The 21,123-nt window shown below is 46.4% G+C and overlaps 1 protein-coding gene across 2 annotated transcripts in view; it reads left to right on the top strand.

Annotated features, from left to right (window-relative positions):
- The window catches only part of MIER1 (MIER1 transcriptional regulator), an 83,999-nt gene extending 63,277 nt beyond the window's left edge, over window positions 1-20,722 (top strand). Inside the window, exons 9-14 of one of the 2 annotated variants that reach the window (XM_082265255.1) lie at window positions 1,804-1,955; window positions 7,031-7,112; window positions 7,316-7,407; window positions 9,617-9,744; window positions 12,170-12,309; window positions 20,220-20,722. In XM_082265255.1, the coding sequence (XP_082121381.1) occupies window positions 1,804-1,955; window positions 7,031-7,112; window positions 7,316-7,407; window positions 9,617-9,744; window positions 12,170-12,309; window positions 20,220-20,524 (899 nt within the window). In that variant the 3' untranslated portion in view covers window positions 20,525-20,722. Of the gene's footprint in view, window positions 1-1,803; window positions 1,956-7,030; window positions 7,113-7,312; window positions 7,408-9,616; window positions 9,745-12,169; window positions 12,310-20,219 lie in introns of both variants that reach the window. The other variant, XM_082265254.1, reaches the window with a different exon arrangement.
- Window positions 20,723-21,123: the final 401 nt, after the last annotated feature.

Here is a 21,123-nt window from a genome sequence, read left to right as displayed (position 1 = left end):
ACTGGTCACCAGTTATATGCAAGTCCTAATGAAGGAGGTTGTTACCAACTCCCAAAATGTGCTGGCTATTACACTGTGTGTCATCCCAGTTAAAGTGTTACTAAACCCACTACAGTAAAATCTGTATATGCAACAAAACATGCTTGTTATACCCACTGTGGAACCTAAGGGGTTAATCCTTTGTATTGTTTAAAAAAGCGGTTTGATCCTGTCTTCTCTGATCCCCACCACCTTCCAGTGTCCCTAACTCATCTTCTGATAGTACGGAGGTTAGCAGACAAGCTGCACTTGCTTTGTTTGGTGTGTATTGCTAGAGAGAGTTTTTGTTTTCTTGGGAGAGTGCATGTGATCAGCACAGGGCCAATCAGCATTGTCCAGACAGAGGGTCAAGGGTTCTGCAGTCTTATAGGACAGTGAGAGCAGAATGAAAACTCCTCCTACAAGCTTTAATCGGACACTGATATAAGTCACAAGACTGCTATATACTGCTGATGAGAAAAGGTATTTAGCGGTTTAAATTTTCTAAACTAAATTTTACTATTGCATTTTCATTTTCTGTGTACTGTGGGAGACCAGATATAGTGACTGCAGGCTCCTGGGTTTAGTAACACTTTAAAAAGGAGCTCCAGGCTCTGTCAGAAAAAATGAAGTCAGCAGCTACAAATGCTGTAGCTGCCGACTTAAAGAGGAAGTAAACCCTGTAAAAAAAAAAAAAAATGAAAAAAAAAAAAACCTGTAAAGACAAAGGCATAATGAGCTAGTATGCATTGCATACTAGCTCATTATGAAGTACTTACCTAAAAACAAAGCCCCCCGCAGTGCCGACAGGACGGCCGACATGTCCGGCCGTCCTGCTTCTTGGATCGCGTCCTCCGGCCATCTGATTCCCCGGAGGCGCGATTACATTGCCACCATTCACGGCATAGGGCTCTGAAGGAACGGCACGGGTGGCCGTTCCTTCAGATCGCATGCGCCCCTGACGTCACTGGCTGCATGCACTGTAAATATCTCCTAAACGGTGCATGTTTAGGAGATATTTGTAGCACCTATAGGTAAGCCTTAATATAGACTTACCTATTGGTAAAAGTATTTAAAGTGGGTTTACAACCACTTTAATATAGAACACTTACCTGTCCCAGGATCCAGTGATGTCCTCACCTGAGCCGATTTTTCAATCGCAGCCTTTTTGGGTAAGGGAAACTGGCATTGAAGCCTTACGGCTTCAAAGGCTGTTCCATACTGCGCATGCACGAAGCCTGCTCTTCTTTGCATTTGCAGGCAGTTGAGTTCAGGGACGTTTTTTAGAAAGCAATTATTTGCGTTCGAACGCGTGTTCCCTGCGTTTCAAACGTAAGAACGTGGCCAAACGCGACGGCCTGTTCCATTTTCAAGGGGAATCATTTTTTTGACCTCTAGGAACGGTTCTAAACGCAAACGCCCGCTAAACGCGGGTGCAAACAAGACCTAACGGACATTTCAAACGTCCTAAAAATTCCAGCATTCAAAGGGACTTTTAACAACGTCCCGTGTACATGGAGCCTAAAGGAAAACAGTTCAAGTTGGGAACCCATACTACCATCTGCTAACAAGCCAAAATCAGGATAAGTGGCAGACAAATAAACAGACGATTTATGTAGCCAAGTTGAATTTAAAAAACAGACATATTCAATTAACACATTTAATAACAGCATAACTCAGAACAAGTATACAAAGTGCCGCAAAGGAACGCATCAAATGCTTAGATGCCATTTTATTGTACGGATTGGAATTCATCAGAATTTGATTGGATGTTTTATGTTGCAGTGTATGAAAATGATGACCAGTTACTGTGGAATCCTGATTATGTTGGAGAGGAAAGAGTGATAGACTTTCTGATAGAGGCATCGAAGAGAACTGGGGAGGAAAAAGGATTGGACGCCATTCCTGAAGGGGCACACATAAAGGACAATGAACAGGTACTGGAGAGGCACAAATAGCGTATCTACTATGCACGGATGTGTTGTATCTTTCTGCTGCTTCCCTTTATTAGTTTGACATTTTATGCTTCAAGGTAAATACCTTTCCTGTGTGTTTCCATCTTGAATTGCTCCCTGTGTTCATTATTCTGGTTGGCCTTCCTTGTTGGGAGAACTGTAATGAATTGGGTCAAACACAGAACCCTGGGTGGTCCCTGCTATCTGACTCTTTGCCCTTCGTTGGGTACTGTGGTTCCTCTTGCAGGCCATTACAGGACATAGTAGAAATGTAGCTGCTGACCATTAAAGCCAAACTCCAAATAGCTAATATACACCTATAAAATACTTTTATAGGAGTTGTTTTACTGGCCAAATGATTTGCATTTCTGTCTATCCAGTCCTGAGATTACACAGTTTGACTGTGGCAGGAGACCAGATTTTTCTTTGCTGGAATTAAAGGCTAAGTTCACCTATTTAAAAAATAAAATAGATTTCTCTTTCGTTCATTGAAGGCCACAGCTCCTGATATTCTTAACCATTGGGATACACTGCCCCCTACAGGAGTAGGACACTAGGCAGAAAAAAAAGTCTGGCTACCCCTTTTGGCAGTCTCAGGGGGTATACTCCCTCTCTGCTATAGGTACTTTTTCTGCCTAGTCAGGAGTAAGGATTTAGTTCCTTGCTGGGATCTCAAGTCCTGGCATTTTATTTCTTTTAGATAGATTTTTTTCTCCTGGTTCTTCCTGTGAGATCTACAATCAACTGCCAGTGGTCACCCCAGTCTGGCAAACACACGCAGACCTCAGCTCCGCACTAGGTTGACCGTGACATAGCCCCACTGGAGGGGGGCTGGCCTGCGAGTTAAACGCTTTGCGAGGTCACATGAGACCAAGTCTCGGCCTGAGTCGCAGTATTCCTCCTGGCTGACAGCCCCCTCATTTCGATGGCGAGGGGATCTGTCTGGAGCAGTGCCCGCCTGGTATGGTGAGTAGCTGTAAAACCCCCTCCCCCTGGAGGGTTTTGGGGTGGACACGGACCCCCGGGTTCCCCTCCTTCCCGTTAGGCACCCCCCCCTCGCCTTTCCCCACCCCACCCCCCTTTCCACCAATGCTGGGACTGTGTGGGTGGTCTGGTACACCTCTCGGGGTGGGGGGGTTCCTGCCAGGGCCCCCTATCCTGAGGCCTAGAGATTCCTCCTGGGTCCCTGAGAGCCCCGTTGTGCCACCATTTTCTTGTAGCCTTTGTGCTGCAATGCACGGCAACCATGTTTGTGTAGTCCAGCGGCCATTTTGCAGTGGTTTGCCATAGAAAACTGCAGGGGCCATGACAGTGGAGCCCTATGGGCTGTGATTTCAGGAGTGGGAGCCACCTCCTCATCCCCTGGTGCTGACTCCTGGATCCTTTCCCGATCGCCTTACGTGCAGTGCAGAGTCTCCTGGTGGCTGCGGTGCCTGGTTTTTGCGGGGTGGTGAGTCTGGTGTGGTCCTCTCCCTGTCTGCTGAGGATTCATTGGGGCTCTGTGACTGGCAACTGGGTATGCTGACAGCAGTGGGGGTGTCCCTTAGTAGTGTTTTACACTTTTCTGTGGGGTCCCCCTGGTGACTCATGGAGTCTTTTAGAGCACATCTCCCTATCTGATCCCCTCTCTGAGGCAGCGGGGCCTTCTGGGTCCCAACCATCCATCGACGCACTGATGGCGGTCCTGGAGTCCTTTGTGTCCCGGGTGGAGTTGGCTTTTGGGGGACGGGCTGGCAAAAAAAAACGCCCTCGCCTTCCTCTGCCTCATCTGTCCCCTCAGATCCAGAATCTGATCTGGCCGCCGCGGACATGGGTCATCCTGCATGGGTCTGCGACCAAGCGCCTTGAATCCTCAGTTAGTGAGGAGTATTCCTCCACTTCTGAAACCGCACACGAAAAGCCGCTGGGGACGCACTGATTTTATAGAGATTTTAAAGATGGAGGACGCCGCTGCGACGGAGACGCAGGTCCCCTTTGGCACTCATAAGCCATCCAGAGCGGCAAAGGTGTAACCTTTCCCCTCCTATTTTGACAGAATTTTCACTACAGAGTGGGGACGACCAAAGCGTCCCTTTGGGGTCCCTAAGTGCTTTGCTAGGCGATACCCCTATAAGAAGTCCCTTCTTAAGAAGTGGACTGTTCCATTGGTGGTGGACCCTCCGGTTTCCAGATTAAACAAGGCAACCATGATTCCAGTTGAAGAGTCGCCGGCCTTTAAAGACCCGGCTGACAGGAAGGCAGGGCTGTGGCCCGCAATGTGTACACCCTGGCTGGTTCGGCACCAAGGCCGATATTCACCACTGCCCTGGTGTCAGACTGGCCGACTGGGCTAAGCTTTTACATCGTGACCTGGAGGGAGAACCGCTTTCCCCCTTCCTTTGCTGAACTGGCGGACCTGCTGGTCCAGGGGCTGCAGGTATCTGTGATGCCTCTTGGATGCGGCTCCCCTAGTGACTCGGCTCTCTGTTTCGACAGTGGTCCTTCGGCGTGTCTTTAGGCTCAATTGCTGGTCTGCGGAACATACTTCTAAAAAAGCCTTGACTGATCTTCCCGTTTAAGGAGATTGCCTGTTTGGAGGTACCCTGGATGTCCTCATTAAAGGTCCAATAGGGGTAAAGAGTACCCTTCTTCCATAGGTTACTAAGGGCAAGGACCCTAGTTGGGCCCCCCTCCTCAGCTCATAAGAAGTTTTTTTTTTTTGTCCCTCAGGATCGACTGACTGGAAGAGTCCAGACTCACTCTCAATGTCCTGGATCTCCGAGCGATCAGGCTGTGCCTAAATCACTGGATGGATCGCCTTCAGGGGTGTCCAGTGCAAATCCATTCGGACAATGCCACGGCCGTGGCTTATGTCAATCACCAGGGTAGAACAAGAAGTGTATTGGCAACTCTGAAGGTAGCCGGCATCCTTCAGTGGGCAGAGTGTTTCGATCTGGCCCTCTCAGCCGTACACATTCCAGGGGTGGAAAATTGGCAGGCGGATTTTCTCAGTCGGCAGGCGTTAGACCAAGGGGAGTGGTCCCTTCATCCAGAGGTATTTTATCAGCTGTGTCACCGGTGGGTCACCCCCGAGGTTGATCTGTTGGCGTCCTCGACTCAACAGGAAGGTGCATAGGTTTGTGGCACAGTCACGGGATCTGCTAGCAGATGCCCCAGACGTGCTGGTGGCCCCCTGGGGCCAGCATCCTCTAATTTACACCTTCCCTCCTCTCAAGCTTCTGCTGAGACTCTTGCGCAGGATCGCAGCAGAAGGGATTCTGGTCATTCTAGTAGTCCTGGACCGGCCCTGCCGGTCTTGGTACGCCGACCTAGTGCGACTGGTCGCAGACGCCCCTTGGAGACTACCTCCCAGGGAGGATCTGCTGTCCCAAGGGTCAATCTTCCATCTTGCTTTACAGTCACTGGCTTTGACAGCTTGGCTATTGAAAGCCAGGTGCTGAAGAATAGAGGTTTGTCTGGGTCAGTGATTCTCACACTACTGAAGGCTAAGAAATCTACTTCTAGGAAGATCTACTATCGTACGTGGAAATAGTACATTTCGTGGTGTGATGGTGTGAGTCGCTTGGTGTTCACCCTTGCTCTTTCCGTGGCTCAAGTCTTGACCTTCCTTCGATGGGGGGGGTTTAGCAGAGATTTGCCTTGAGTACCTTTAAGGCCAGGTGTTGGCCTTGGCGGTCTTATTTCAACAACCCTTGGCTACGCACTCCCTGGTGCATACTTTTATTTAGGGGGTTCGACATTTGACTCCAATCTTGCTGCTTTAAGCTCTACAGAAGCTTCCCTTTCAAAATATTCGGGAGATTCCCCTGCTTACGCTATCCTAGAAGGTGGTCTTTTTGGTGGCTATCACCTCTATGCACAGGGTGTCGGAATTGGCGGCTTTGTCTTGTTCTCCTTATTTGGTGGTCCTCTAAGATAAGGTGGTTCTTTGCCCCTGGTTATCATTCCTTCCAAAGGTGGTCTCTGATTTCCATCTGAATGAGGAGTGTTGCCTTCCCTGTGTCCAAGGCCAAAACATCCTAAGGAAATTGCGTTGCATTCCCAGGATGTGGTTCAGTCTATTCGGATGTACCCGGCAGCTATGGAGTCTTTTAGTAAGTCAGATTCACTGTGCTTAGGGATGGGCCTAGACAAGGACTATCTGCTTCTGCGACTATTTCTGGATGGATCAGACGGACGGTGACTCAGGCCTTTTCGATTAAGGGTCAGGTTCCTCCTTTCCCTGTGATGGCGCATTGTACGCGGGTGCTTAGATCTTCTTGGGCTATCTGTCATCATCAGTAACGCAGGTGTGCAAGGCGGCTACTTGGTCATCGGTGCACAGTTGCACTACATTTTTTAAAGTGGATGTGTTGGCATCTGCGGATGCCTCTTTTGGGCACAAGGTTTTGCAGGCTGCTGTTTAGGGGGCTTGTTCCGTCCTTGGAGGTGTAATGTTTTTCAGGTGGGCTCCAGTTGTTTTTGGTTGAGCTCCTGTTACCTGGTTGTTGACAGTTTAGCCTTGGGAATTTTTTCTTGCTGTTCCCACCCCTCATGTTTTGACACTGCTTTGGGACGTCCCAATGGTCGAAGAAGAAGATGAGGAGCTGTGTCCGTCAATGAAGGAAAGAGAAAATTGGATTGGATCTTACTGTAAAATCCATTTCTCTGATGTTCATTGACGAATACAGCACCCATCCCCTCTGTGGATTTTAATACTTCTAAAACTGCTTGTAACAAAACTAAGTACCCATAGCAGAGGGGGGAGTATACCTCCTGGGACTGCCATAGGCGTAGTCAAATTATTTTTCTGCCTAGTGTCCTACTCCTGTAGGGGGCAGTATAACCCAATGGTTTAGATGATCAGGAACTGTGTCAGTGAACATCAAAGAAATGGATTTTACGGTGAGAAAAAAAATCCCATTTTTTTTTTTTGCACTCCTCAAGCAAATATAAAACCTCTTTCAGGGGTATATTTAACAGAGAGCAAAATAGAGCAAGTAAGGGCAGTTGATTGCTATGGTTTATATAGTTTATTCTATATAACTCAATTCTGACTCTTGATTGTTGCCCTCTAGGCCCTTTATGAGCTGGTGAAATGTAACTTTGACACAGAAGAAGCACTGAGAAGATTAAGGTTCAATGTGAAAGCAGCACGTGGTAAGCACCTATCTCCTGAAAACCAGGACAATAAACATCTTGCTGTGTACTTCACTAGAAGTACTGACCGTTTGCTGTGTTCCTTCCAATATCAGAACACTATATATAATATTTTCTGTTGTGATAGAATTCTGCAGCTCCAGGTAAAAAAAAAAAAAAAGAAAAGAAAAAAGTAATGTTTTTTTCCATACTTCCCTCAGAAGAGCTCTCTATTTGGACAGAAGAAGAGTGTCGAAATTTTGAGCAAGGGCTTAAAGCATATGGAAAAGATTTCCACCTGATTCAGGCAAATAAGGTAAAAGGCAATTATCTAATTTTATTGGTGTTCTTCAGCCTTTGTACCAGTTGGTCAATAGATATAATTTTTGTGATTTATAGCCTTGGTGTAAAGGGGAATTAAAAGATTATCAATGCAGAAAAAAAAAAGACACTATAGTTTTTTTTTTTTTTTTTTTTAAACTCACAATGCGATAGGTATGCTTTTCTTATTTTAGAAATATGCAGAGAGACACTGTCACCTCCAGCTCAGAGCAGAGTGACAGTGCTTGATCCCCAGCAAGATGTACACTTTGTGCTCATCAGTGCGTGGCCAGTCACCAGGTACAAACTGTCAGGTAGGGGCAGTGAAGTCATTCACCCTCATAAGTTCTTACAGCGGCTCTTACTTAGGGTGGACTTCTGGACCAGAGACCAAGGGAACGTGGTTCTTTTAGCATACCTTACTTAGGGGGGGGGCGCGAGATGGGGGTATCAGTTTGGAGTGGCTTTCACTCTGCCCCCAATAGACAAGCAGTAGAAAGCAGTAAGGTTGTTTATGTGGAAAGTAACAAAACAGTGAGGCAGTTAATTTCCAAACGAACAAGAGGCTTTATTAATATCAGCTGCAGCTGGGAGCAAGGAACGTAGGCATTTTTTATAACCGTTTCGCCATAGAATTATATGTGGTACAATATGATTGGTTGCTAAGATCTACGTCATTATAACTAACCATAAATCTGACATCTGTCATGCATCCAGACAAATCTATTTATTCCCACAATTCCTATGTTTATTAAAATTATTTCTAACTGTTTTTGTCTATAGTTTTACCCAGTTAAAATCCTTGTCTATAAACAGTTTGACACCCAAAGTGTTCATCATTAAATCAAACTCTTCTTGACTTGGCCAGACTTAACCCAAGGACATTAACAACTTTCGTTCACCCCACCCTATGTGTTAAATGTGTTATAAGTGTGTAACCATACAGTTCTATATATGTATTTATATATTGGTTACATAAATATTCACTATATTTTATTTATTTTTTTTATATATATATATATATATATATATATATATATATATGCAAAGTTTACAATTTTATTTAATATTGTCTTACTATTCATATAAATACATACATATACTGTGTGTTTTATGTATGTGTGTAATATATATTTATGTATCACACACAGTGTTTTCCTATTCAAGTATATTTGAAAGTATTAGTTAAGACACAGGCAGACCCTCATCTTATGGACCTGTCAACTTTATTAATGTACTTATTTTTCCCATGTTATACAAGCAGACCGTACCATTTGAATCTATGTGAGTTTAATGTGTGAAGATTTATTCATCTATTAAAGATCGTGTACAATATTACACTATGGATATCTTCTTTTTCTTTACACATATGCTCTCCCTGGTTATGTGGTGGCATTTATACTGGGATACTGCTGTGGATTATTTAACCCGTTTGTGGTTGCCTGCTCTTTTTGCCTATATGTCACGGGTGTTTATTTTATATATATATATATATATATAATTAATAATAATATGTATATTTCGCGCTATTATCCACAGCTTTGATTTTGATATCATTGGAATAGATGTGTTTTTTATTCAATATATTATGAAATAGCATACATTTCTAACGACTATTGCTTAATATTTAATTAAAAGGGTTGTAAAGTCAGAAGGTTTTTTTTTTTTTTTATCGTAATGCAAAATATGCATTAAGATAAAAAGCCTTCTGGGTGGAGCAGCCCCCCCGAATGACAAAGTCTCTTACTAGCCCAACCCTTGACTCCCTTATAAACCCCTTTCCTAGCACTCCATTCTTATGTTGGAGCCACTGCAAAATACTTGGCATATCCAGGTATGGGATGGGATATATGTAACTTTCTCCCTTGATGCAGTAAAAACACATTAGTCCCTGCTTCTGATGAGATTGTAATCTACTACCCCACAGCCAAGAACAGTAGGGCTAATTTTAATAGAAGCCAATGAATCTACAAACACTGTATATATTTATGATATATTATGATGGGTAGGAAATACTTGCAAAAGTGCACAGATCTATAATACTCCAGGAAGGCAGGGTTCCTTCTCAGAATCCTACATACACCAAGTCAGGCATTTGTAAAAGATAACCACTATACTACTGTGTCTTATTCCTAAAAGAGATCCTTGTGTGATGCCTTGTGTACCTGATTTGGCAAATGTTGCCTTATCTCCACTTATCATAGGTAAGAACACGGTCGGTCGGAGAGTGCGTGGCTTTTTATTATATGTGGAAGAAGTCTGAGCGATACGACTTCTTCGCCCAGCAAACACGATTCGGCAAAAAGAAGTACAACCTTCACCCCGGCGTCACGTGAGTACTTTGTATAGAAACAGAATGGTGCTGTAGCGGTGACAGAGGCACCGTTTCAAAGCAACTGCAATTGACATCATTATTCAAATTTTTAAAGATGAGGTTTATCAGTGCTTGAAGTGCATCTCTACTGTGGAAGCTGTGCCCACACAGGCAAGCAGAGAAAAAAGAAAAAAAATATGAAATCAGTCCAAGGCCGCTTTCACACGGGCGCTTCCGTGGAACGAATTACACTTGCTCAGCGGAGGGATCGCTCCTCTGATCCCCGCTGAGCAGTCGGATGACAGGTCCTGTCTGCTGGGCAGAGCGGACACAGGCCCAGTCTCACTCTCCTCTATGGGGAAATGAGATGGAAACAAACTGCCTGTCCATTTCCATCTGATCCGATCTGCTAGGCAATGGATTTTGCGGGCAGGATCAGATAGACATATTCACTGACATCCGCCGCTCCATAGAGGAGACTGCAAAGGTCCAATTGGGTCCACCTGAAAAACTGACAGGCGGACCTAATCAGACAGCTGGTGTGAAAGGGCCCTTACAGTAAAGTCCAAGCCACAAAACAATTTACGTACAAAGAGAAAGGCCTAAGGAAATGCTTTATGCAACATTAGCATCTTTATCACAAAATCAAACACATATCTTTTATAGATTTCAGATCCCTCTCTAAAATATTTTAGTGAGTTAATATAAAAGGCAAATGACAACATTGTCAGTCAACGCAAATCACTCATTCCTGTGTACATTGATCAAACAGAAATGGGTATCATTATCCTTGGTACAGTATGGCAGCAGAGCACTGTTAAAAGTCCCAAACTCTGCATGTGTGTGTGTGTGTGTATATATATATATATATATATATATATATATATATATATATATATATATATGTATTGCAGTCAGCAAGTGGCTAATATGTGGATGAAAAGTCAAGGCCGACTCTTCATCCGAATATTAACCACTTGCTGACCGCAATACATAAATATACGTTGCAGTTTGCAAGTGATTTTCCAGGATTATGGCTGAAAATATCAGCCATAACCCTGGTTCATTTTTTGCCGCTGGTTTTATCATGAAACTGAAACGTTTCTGAAGGGACAAGAGGGGACAAGACCCCCTCCATTTTCTTACCTGAGCACGATACCATGTATCGATGTGCACAAGCAGCTCTCCTCATTGGACAGATTGATAGCAGCAGGAACCACTGAGTCCCGCTGCTGTCAATCAAAAATCTGTGACACGGGAGTGGGGGGTGGGACCGAGTCCCCTGTCTGTGTCAATAAACACAGCAATGAGACTTGGGAGCGAGCCCGCACGGGTGCCCCCATGGAAAGCGGCTTTCCGGGAGGGCACCCGATGAAGAGGAGGGGCCTGGAGCGCTGGCAGGGGACCCCAGAGGAAGAGGATTGGGGCTGCTCTGTGCAAAACCATTGCACAGAGCAGGTAAATATAGGCATGTTTGTTTAAAAAAAAAAAAAAAACATTTTACAGTAACTATAAGCTTTGACAATAAAACTTAGAAGCTGATTGTTACTATGCACAGCTGCACCAGATTCTGTGTGCAGCAGTTTTAGTAACCCCCTCTTCCCATACCTTCACTGGTCCAGCTTGGACTATTGTAACTATGAAAATACCATAACTGGCCAATGCCAATGGAAGCTGGAAATCACTGAAGCAGACACCACTACTTCAGTCTTCTTCACTTCTTTCTGTGTCCCATGCTTAGCAGCCAGTCTAATGTATTGTGAAAACAGGAGGTTGGCCAACCAGCACGGGTGCCATCCAGAGAATGCTTTTCAGTTTCTGAATGATTGCAAATTGCTCTCTGATTGAATGAGGTGGGGAGTGTGACTTCACTGCCCTGGTGATGTCACAAATGGTAAAGCTTTTAGGGCTGGTTCACACCAGATGCAGTCCAGTGCAATTTTACTCTGCAACAAAAATACATGCACAGTGTTTTCTATGTATTCCAATGGCCCTAGTTCACACCAGTGCAGTCAACAGAAGTAGAACATGCTGCATTTTTTCTGTATAGAACGCAGCAAAACGCATATAAAAAATGCACATGTCCTGAACTGAGATGAATAAAAAAAAAAAAAAAAACGCACTGAAATGCATCAAAAACATGCATACAGAAACACATTCGGATTGCAGAAATTGTGATGTGAATTGGCCCTTAGGGTACTACTTAGGAAAATTTGCCTTGTTATAAGGAACATATAGTATTGTTAATCTTCACTTCTTGAATTCTGTTCCATATTAACATACATGTGATTAGATCTAGGCAGACTAGGAGAATGTTGAGGTCTTCCCTGGTGCTCATGTGTAAGGTTGTACAGTTTTTACAGTGACCAGCTGTCTCCAGGTGGTTTGGTTGCATTGAACTATATAATGAATGAAGTAAATATTGAGGTGCCTTCTTTTCCAGGGATTATATGGATCGCCTTCTGGATGAAAGTGAGAGTGCTGCTTCCAGTCAGGCCCCGTCTCCCCCTCCCACTAATTCTAACAGCAGCACCAGCCAGTCTGAGAAGGAAGACAGTGCTGCCAGCAACACTAACCAGAATGGTAAGACAGACTTAAAAGTGGACCTGTCAAAAAAAAAAAAATATATATATACATATATATATATATATATATATATATATATATATATATATATATATATATATATATATATATATATATATACACACACACACATACACAGTGCTCAGCATAAATGAGTACACCCCAACAGATTTGTCAGAAAACCTTTACTTTACTTTCAGAATCAACATTTCCTATGGGACACTATACTACGATATACTCCCACGAATGCGGGCCATTGATTTCAACTAAGATTTGTTAATTTGCACACAAAAAAGTATTTTTTCAAATAAATTTATTCAAGACCATGTTGCAAAAATTAGTACACTCCAATGAAAGTCTTAGGAGCAAAGCTAAATTTTAGACAACAAAATCCTAATTAACAAGTGTTCAACTACAAGTGAGTCTAATTATTCAATGAACAGGTGTCCAGCAGACAGTTGATTATACAAGGGTGTTAATTAACAAAGAAAACCCCTCCCATTTCACGCTGTCAGCAATGGCACCACATGGAAGAGAAATATAACAAGGAAATCATCTCTTTACACAAGAAAGGTGAAGGCTACAAGAAGATCAACAAAGCTTTACTATCTGTTACATTTTTGTATCACTTTTACTACAGTATTCTGACTAAGATGGAACTGTAACCATCTCACCGAGACGTCCAGGCTGTCCACGGAATTCAGGAGCGTCTTCTGATGAGAAGGGTTGAAGAAAATCTCCATGTTCACTGCAGTTCGCTAAAGAAGTAGAAAGCCAAGCTCGGGTGATTGTTTCCCGTGGCACAATACGGCGTACACTGCAGAGGAATGGCATGCATGGGTGTTGTCCACAAAGGAAGCCTTTCCTAAAGCCCATGCACAAAAATGCCCGTCTAGCATTTACCAGGGCCCATGCTGAAACAGAAGAAAACTTCTGGGACTCTGTACTCTGGAATGATGAGGCCAAGATAAATGTTTTTGGAACTGATGGCTTCAAAACTGTATGGCATCATAAAGGTGAGGAGTACAAAGAAAAATGCATGGTGCCTACTGTGAAACATGGTGGTGGGAGTGTCTCTCTGTGGGGCTGCATGAGTGCTGCTTGTGTCGGGGAGCTACATTTTATTGATGGTATAATGAATTCACAGATGTACTGCTCTATATTGAAAGAGAAGGTGCTACCATCACTCCGTGCCCTTGGTCGTCATGCAATTTTCCAACATGACAATGATCCAAAACACGCATCTAAGGCCACTGTTGCATTTCTGAAGAAGAACCGGGTGAAAGTAATTCAGTGGCCAAGTATGTCTCCTGATCTGAACCCAATCTGACACCTATGGGGAATTCTGAAGAGACAAGTTGAGCATCACTCTCCACCCAGCATCCAGACTCTAAAAGAGGTCGTTCTTGAAGAATGGAAAAATAGAAGTTGCAATATGTCACCAACTTGTTCATTCCATGCCTAGAAGACTGGGTGCTGTCCTTGCATATCATGAAGGTCATACAAAATACTAGATGGAGTAGTTTTTGGTGTGGGGTGTACTCATTTTTGCATCAATGAATGAGTAAAACTGAAGATTTTGCAATCTAAGTTATGTTATTAACCTTACTTTTATGTAATGAGCTAAACAAATGTTCTATGAAACGTAGTTTCTCTTACGTCCTCCGACAGTCGCCGTCTCTTCATATTCGTCACATATGGGGTATTAGACTTTGCTCCGAAGGAGTAGCTAGGCAACAGAATATGTTAACAATAAAGCTTTTAACATATCCCACCCTCAAGGGGTGGTCCCCTCAGTCAATACCCTCCTACTTCCTGCAACCATATCTCAGTTTTAATGTCTAGCTTGTCAGGAGTGGCTGGCTCTCTCTGTGCTGGGACTTTCTGTCCCAGACTCTTTCTTCTTTTTAAAATTTTGTTTGAGTTTTTCTCTCTACCTTTACTTAGCTGTTATTTTGTCAGCGTTAGTTAGTTCTTCGGATGAAGAGGATCATGCGGACTGGGTCTCGGGCTGATCCCCCTGGTCGCAGGTCGTGGGTCAGTGGCTTCCCAGTCTGCCATCGAGCGTTCAGCCAGGTAACGCTCCTGGCACAGTGAACGACCCATCCCTGTTCGGTGCAGGGATGATTGGTGAGGTGGCTACCTCACTGGACGCTGTGCGGTTTCTTAACCCCCCTTGTGTGCGTCTTGAATGCGACTCTCCCTGCCTCATGTGCAGCGGCTTGTTCGCCTGTGCGGGTCCCCCACGCCATGTGAGGTAAGTGTATTTATGTGGGGACCTGTCTGTCTGGGGGGGTGTCAGTCTGGGACTGTGTAACCTGCCTCTATTCACACTGCTTGTCTCCCTATCTCTCGGCTGCATGCTGTGGGCTGCAAGGGGGGGAGCTGTATGACACTGTGTGTGTCAGACTGGTCAGTGTGAGAAGCTGTGTGCTGTGGGGCATGTTTTTTTGGCATGTTTGGGCATATACAGCGATCGCTGCGGCGATCTGACATGTATTCTGATATTGGAATGTAATGTGTGCTTTAATGCACTGTGGAGCGGCGGTTTCGGCGCCAAACGACGCCATTTTGCCTACACTCGCTCCGGCCGCATGTTTTACATGCATGGCGGCCATTTTCTTGTAGCCTCCATAGGCTTACATAGAGCGCCCTGGCAGCATCACTTCCTCTTTCCAGGAACACCGATCGAGGCAGCAGCAGCGGTGAGGGTCTCCTCAGGTTTATCCTTCTGTTCTTGCTATCCATTGCCTGTGTTCAGTTTGCATATTCCCTGTGGGGGTCTCATTGTGCTTGAGTGTGGTGCGGTGGGCTGCGCTTGCCGCGCTTGCTTAAAAGGGGCAGTTAACCCTTGGTTGTCTGGCATTACAGGGGCAATGGATTCTCAGGAGGGCAAATTTCCTACAGTATTGGTGGAAAGCCAGGGGACCGCTGTTTCCCCCCCAGGGGGGGATTTAGCCACTATTGTGGCTGGCCTTGCTGCTCAGGTGCAAATGCTGGTGGCTGCTCAATCTACTAAAAGGCCCAGAGTTGCTCTTTCCTCTGATTCTGAGGGTGAAGGTGATGGGGCTGTTATGGCGGGGGCCTCCTTATCGGGGTCCCGCTCCTCTCTTGATCTAGTGGGGTCTGAGGTGGAGGCTGAAGTTGAGGGGGTTGATAATTCTCCCCCTGGCTCGCCTGAAGAGCTTGCAATCATGGATGAGTTGATTGCTTCCATTAAGCAAACGCTGCGTTTGCAGGACGAAGTGTGTCCCCCCGCTGCCTTGGCGGCTTATGGGACGCAGAGGAAACGCAGGACGCCGCAGGTTTTTCCCTGCAATGATGATTTTCAGCGCGCTGTTAAGGATCAATGGCGCAATCTGCGCAAACCTTTTGCGGTACCAAGTAGATTCAAGCTGCGTTATCCTTTTTCGCCTTCCACTGATGAAAGGTGGTGTGTGCCTCCACCAGTGGATCACGCAATTGCGGTTTTGAACAAAGCCACTGCGATTCCTGCAGAGGATTCCCCTGTTTTCCGTGATGCCACGGATAGGAGACTGGAGTCTCTTGCCCGTCATACTTATTCTGTTACGGGTTCTATGCTTAAGGCTCTGTTTGCTTCTCTCATGGCGGCCCAGGCGATCGCAAGTTGGACGCAGATGCTTAGGCGCGTCCTAGTGGCCGACTCGGCCTCGCCGGCGACCCTGGATATGGTGGATCAAATCCACCAGGGTGTCATGTATCTGTGTGATGCGGGCCTGGACCTGGTTCCGTTGGCTGCACGTGTGCACAGCGTGGCGGTGTTGTCTCGCCGCCTGGTTTGGTTAAAATGTTGGTCGGTGGACCAATCTTCACGTAAGACTTTAGCCAATCTACCTTATGATGGGTCTCGCCTTTTTGGGGAGTCCCTGGATGTGTTGATTAAGGGGATCACCGGGGGTAAGAGCACTCTCTTGCCCCATTTCCCCAAGGCTAAGGGGGCTTCTGGGAAGAAGCATGCTAATTTTCGGCCCCCTCAGGGGTCCTTTCGTGCCTTTCGGCCGCACTACAAGGGCAAACCGTTCAAAGGTCAAGGCTCTCAGAAGAAGCCCTGGTCTGGTAAACAGAAGTCCGGCCAATCCGGATCTGCAGCCCATAACAGTTCGGCCTGAAGGGGCGCCCTCACCCAGTTTTGGGGTGGGGGGACGCTTGCTCGGTTTTCTTCAGCCCTGGTTGGCCCGTGTGCGGGACAGATGGGTTCAGGAAATCGTTCGATCTGGTTACAAGATCGAGTTTCTCTCTCGGCCGGAGAGCAGATTTTTTCCCTCAAATCTTCAACTGTCTCCAGAGTGCTTGCGGGACCTGCACCTGGCGGTGCGGGACCTGAGGGCTCAGGGAGTGGTGGTTCCGGTGCCTCATCGGGACAGGTTTCGGGGGTTTTATTCCAATCTGTTCACCGTGCCCAGAAAGGAGGGCAAGGTTCGTCCGATTCTGGACTTGAAGGCTCTGAACCGCTCTGTGCGGGTTCGCAAGTTCCGCATGGAATCCCTGCGGTCGGTGGTGGCTGCCCTGGTTCCGGGGGAATTCATGGCCTCCATCGATTTGAAGGATGCGTACCTTCACATCCCCATATTCGAGGGTCATCAGAGATACCTTCGATTTGCCATTGCGGAGGATCACTACCAGTTCGTGGCGTTGCCCTTTGGTCTCGCCTCGGCTCCGCGGGTCTTCACCAAGGTGCTTGCACCGGTTCTGGCATTATTGAGGGCCCAGGGCGTTTCTGTCCTGGGGTATCTGGACGACATTCTGGTTCGGTCTGCGACCAGCCAGGGTCTGGAGAAGGACCTGTCTGTCACGATGCAAACTCTGCAGGAGTTTGGTTGGACGATAAATTTTCCAAAGTCGACACTGAGTCCGTCGGTTCGTCTCCCCTATCTGGGAATGATTCTGGACTCGGTGCAGGCGAAGGTCTTCCTGCCGGAAGACAAACTCAGGACTCTCCGGGAGGAAGTCAGGTCCCTCAGGGACGTTCCGCACTCGTCTCTGCGGACGTGTATGAGATGTCTGGGATTGATGGTCTCGGCCTTCGAGGCGATTCCTTTCGCCCAGTTTCACACGCAGGGTCTCCAAGCGGAGATCCTGTCCAGGTGGGACGGGCGACCTCAATCTCTGGATCTTCAAATCTCATTGAGTCATCGCACCAGAGGAAACCTTCTGTGGTGGCTCCAGTCCCCGTTGGTGTCCGGGGGCAAGTCGTTTCGTCCGATCTCGTGGACGGTAATCACCACGGATGCCAGCCTGTCGGGCTGGGGTGGAGTTCTGGGCGTTCTGTCCGCCCAGGGGACTTGGTCGGAGGGGGAGTCTTCCCTTCCGATCAACATTCTGGAATTGCGTGCGAGAAGTCTCTGTCTTCATCGCTGGACGGACCGGCTGCAGGGTTGCCCGATTCGGGTGCAGACGGACAATGCCATGGCGGTGGCCTACATCAACCACCAAGGGGGCACCAGGAGTGCCCGAGCGGCTCGAGAAGTGGCCGACATTCTGTCTTGGGCCGAGACTCATGTCCCGGCGATAACGGCGGTTCACATTCCGGGAGTGGAGAACTGGCAGGCGGACTATCTGAGTCGCCAGACCCTGGATCAGGGGGAATGGTCTCTCCACCCGGCTGTCTTCCAGATGTTGTGCGCGAAGTGGGGTCTTCCAGATGTGGACCTGTTCGCGTCTCGCCTCAACAACAAGGTGAAGAGGTTCGTGGCAAGGACGCGCGACCCTCGGGCAGACGCGTCGGACGCGTTGGTGGCCCCGTGGCATCAGTACAGGCTGATGTACGCGTTTCCACCGATTCAGTTGCTGTCCAGGTTCCTTCGCAGGTTACACTCGGAACGCAACACGGTGATTCTTGTGGCACCGGACTGGCCTCGCCGGTCCTGGTACGCAGACCTCGTGAATCTGGCGGTCGACGCCCCGTGGCGTCTGCCTCTTCGAGACGATCTACTGTCTCAAGGACCGATATACCATCATGCTTTACAGTCGCTGGCTTTGACGGCCTGGCTGTTGAGACCGAGGTCCTGAAGGAGAGGGGTCTCTCTCCAGAGGTCGTTCATACTTTAATCAACGCGAGGAAGTCTTCCTCAGGGAAAGTTTATTACCGTACTTGGAAGGCCTATTTTGCCTGGTGTGAGTCCAGGGGGTTTTCACCCCGCACATACTCGGTGTCCCGTGTGCTGTCTTTCCTTCAAACGGGTGTTGATCAGCGTTTGGCGCTGGCTACGATAAAGGGTCAGGTGTCTGCTCTGGCCGTTCTGTTTCAACGTCCCGTGGCTTCCAACCCATTCGTTGGCACCTTTGTTCAGGGTGTGCGGCATCTGGTTCCCCCTAGGCGGGATCCTCTGCCCCCTTGGGACTTGAATCTCGTTCTATCTGTGTTACAACGTGCTCCTTTTGAACAGATCAGGGAGATCTCGTTGTCTATGTTGTCCAAAAAGGTCGCCTTTTTGGTGGCGATCACTTCGGCTCGCAGAGTGTCGGAGCTGGCGGCTTTGTCCTGCAAGTCTCCGTACCTGGTTATTCATTTGGATAAGGTGGTCTTGCGACCTAATCCTTCGTTTCTTCCGAAACGAATTTCGGAATTACATCTTAATGAGGATATTGTCTTGCCTTCGTTGTGCGCGAAGCCTAAACATCCAAAGGAGGTGAGATTGCACTCTCTGGATGTTGTTCGGGCGATAAGGGTTTACCTTAAATCGACTGAGTCTTTTCGAAAGACGGACTCCTTGTTTGTTCTTCCAGAGGGTCCTCGGAAGGGCATGGCGGCTTCGGCCTCTACCATCGCCAAATGGATCAGGCAGACCATTGAACAGGCCTATGCTTTGCAGGGGAAGGTTCCCCCTGTGCCTGTGAAGGCGCACTCTACTAGATCTCTGAGTACGTCTTGGGCCTGTCGTCATGGGGCTTCTGTAGCCCAGGTGTGTAAGGCGGCGACCTGGTCGACCGTGCACACTTTCACAAAATTCTACAAAGTAGATGTTCAGGCATCGGCGGATGCTTCCTTTGGCCGCAAGGTTCTTAGTGCGGCTGTTCCCTAGGGTCCCTTGTTGGGGACTCCTGGCTGTTGGGATAAGTTTTATATCCCCTGGTTTTTTGTCTTTTCCTGGGTTGTTGCTCCTGTTGAGCACTTGTTTTTTGCTGTTGCCCAGCTGGTTTCCTTCCTTTGGTAAGGTTCCTTTCCTTGATGCGGAGACTGCGTTGCCTTTCGGCGCGGATGCGTTTCCCACCCCTCATGTTTGCACTGCTTTGGGACGTCCCCATATGTGACGAATATGAAGAGGCGGCGACTGTCGGAGGACGTAAGAGAAAACGGAATTTTTGTAAAATCTTACCTGTAAAATTCCTTTCTCTGAGTCCTCCGACAGTCGCCGCCCCCGCCCCTCTTTTGGGGTTTGGTTGTATACTCTACTGCTATTCCACTAAAACTGAGATATGGTTGCAGGAAGTAGGAGGGTATTGACTGAGGGGACCACCCCTTGAGGGTGGGATATGTTAAAAGCTTTATTGTTAACATATTCTGTTGCCTAGCTACTCCTTCGGAGCAAAGTCTAATACCCCATATGTGACGAATATGAAGAGGCGGCGACTGTCGGAGGACTCAGAGAAAGGAATTTTACAGGTAAGATTTTACAAAAATTCCGTTTTTGTCAAAATTTTAGAAATTGTTCTTGTGTTTATTGAGATATTGATTAAATCTTACATTTCAAAAGGGGTGTATTCATTAATTCTCAGCACTGTGCATGTGAAAATTATATAATATGCATATTTATTTATTTTTTTCATTCATATTCATGTTTAGTATGTGCATGCCAAGTATTATCTTTTACATAGATCACAGCAGTCTCCCTGCCAATGCCTTCATCTGCTTTACTTTCCAATTAATTTCTATCTGGTCTTTTTAGGGGTGTCTTCAAACGGCCCATCAGATGTGCCAAGCTGCAGAGATGACGCTGTACCAGGATCCTTGCATTTAAACGGTCCCAGCACCGCCGAATCTCCTTCAAACGAGACCGACACCAATGGATACAACCGGGACAGCCTTGCCAGCGACCCTAAATTCAGCCTGGCCAATAACTCCAGGAGCGACAGAGAGCCGGAGGACACCAGCGAACGATCCGTGAAAAGACGGCGATATGACAGCCCCGGTAAAGACAGCCCTAGATCATCAGACATTTCTCAGGAAATCTTCTCGCAAGGAGAGGTCTAAGGAAAATGTTCTTTTTTCCATGGTGACATTTTTGAAACAATTTTGTTTCTCGGGGTCGTGAAATTTCAGGGTTATAATGCTTATTTAACAGGTTCTGTTTTTAGATTTTTTTTTTTTTTTTTTTTCCTCAATACCATTTTTTGGGACCCCAGAGAACATTTCACAACGACTTTTTTGGAATGAGATTTTTTTTTTTTTTTTAAAAGGAAAATGAACGTCGTGGAAGGACATCCAGAATGTATCCAATTCATAGCAAAAATGGTTGTCAGAAAGAACTTATTTTTCTGCTTTATTGGAAAAGGTGGGGACTTTACTTTTTCCCGTCCTATCGAGGTTTGTTTCAAAACATGGAGGATCTGAAATTGCTAAGGAAAGCAGGGCCGTCAGGGGCGGCACCGTTTTTTTATAGGTAGAAGAGTAAACCAAATAAGGTTTGTGTATATATATTATTGACATCAATGATGTCTTTTTTTTCTATTCCTATCTGGGCTGAAAAAGATACGTGGTGTATTTTTCCAGATTTCTTAGTAGCCTTTGAGAGATTTTTACAGTTTTGAATGAACTGTCCTTTCTTAAACAAAGCTTGTATAATTTTCTTA

Source organism: Pelophylax lessonae, assembly GCF_965119305.1.
Source record: "Pelophylax lessonae genome assembly, chromosome: 8".
NCBI lineage: Eukaryota > Metazoa > Chordata > Amphibia > Anura > Ranidae > Pelophylax > Pelophylax lessonae.
This window is presented reverse-complemented; position numbering and strand designations above follow the sequence as displayed.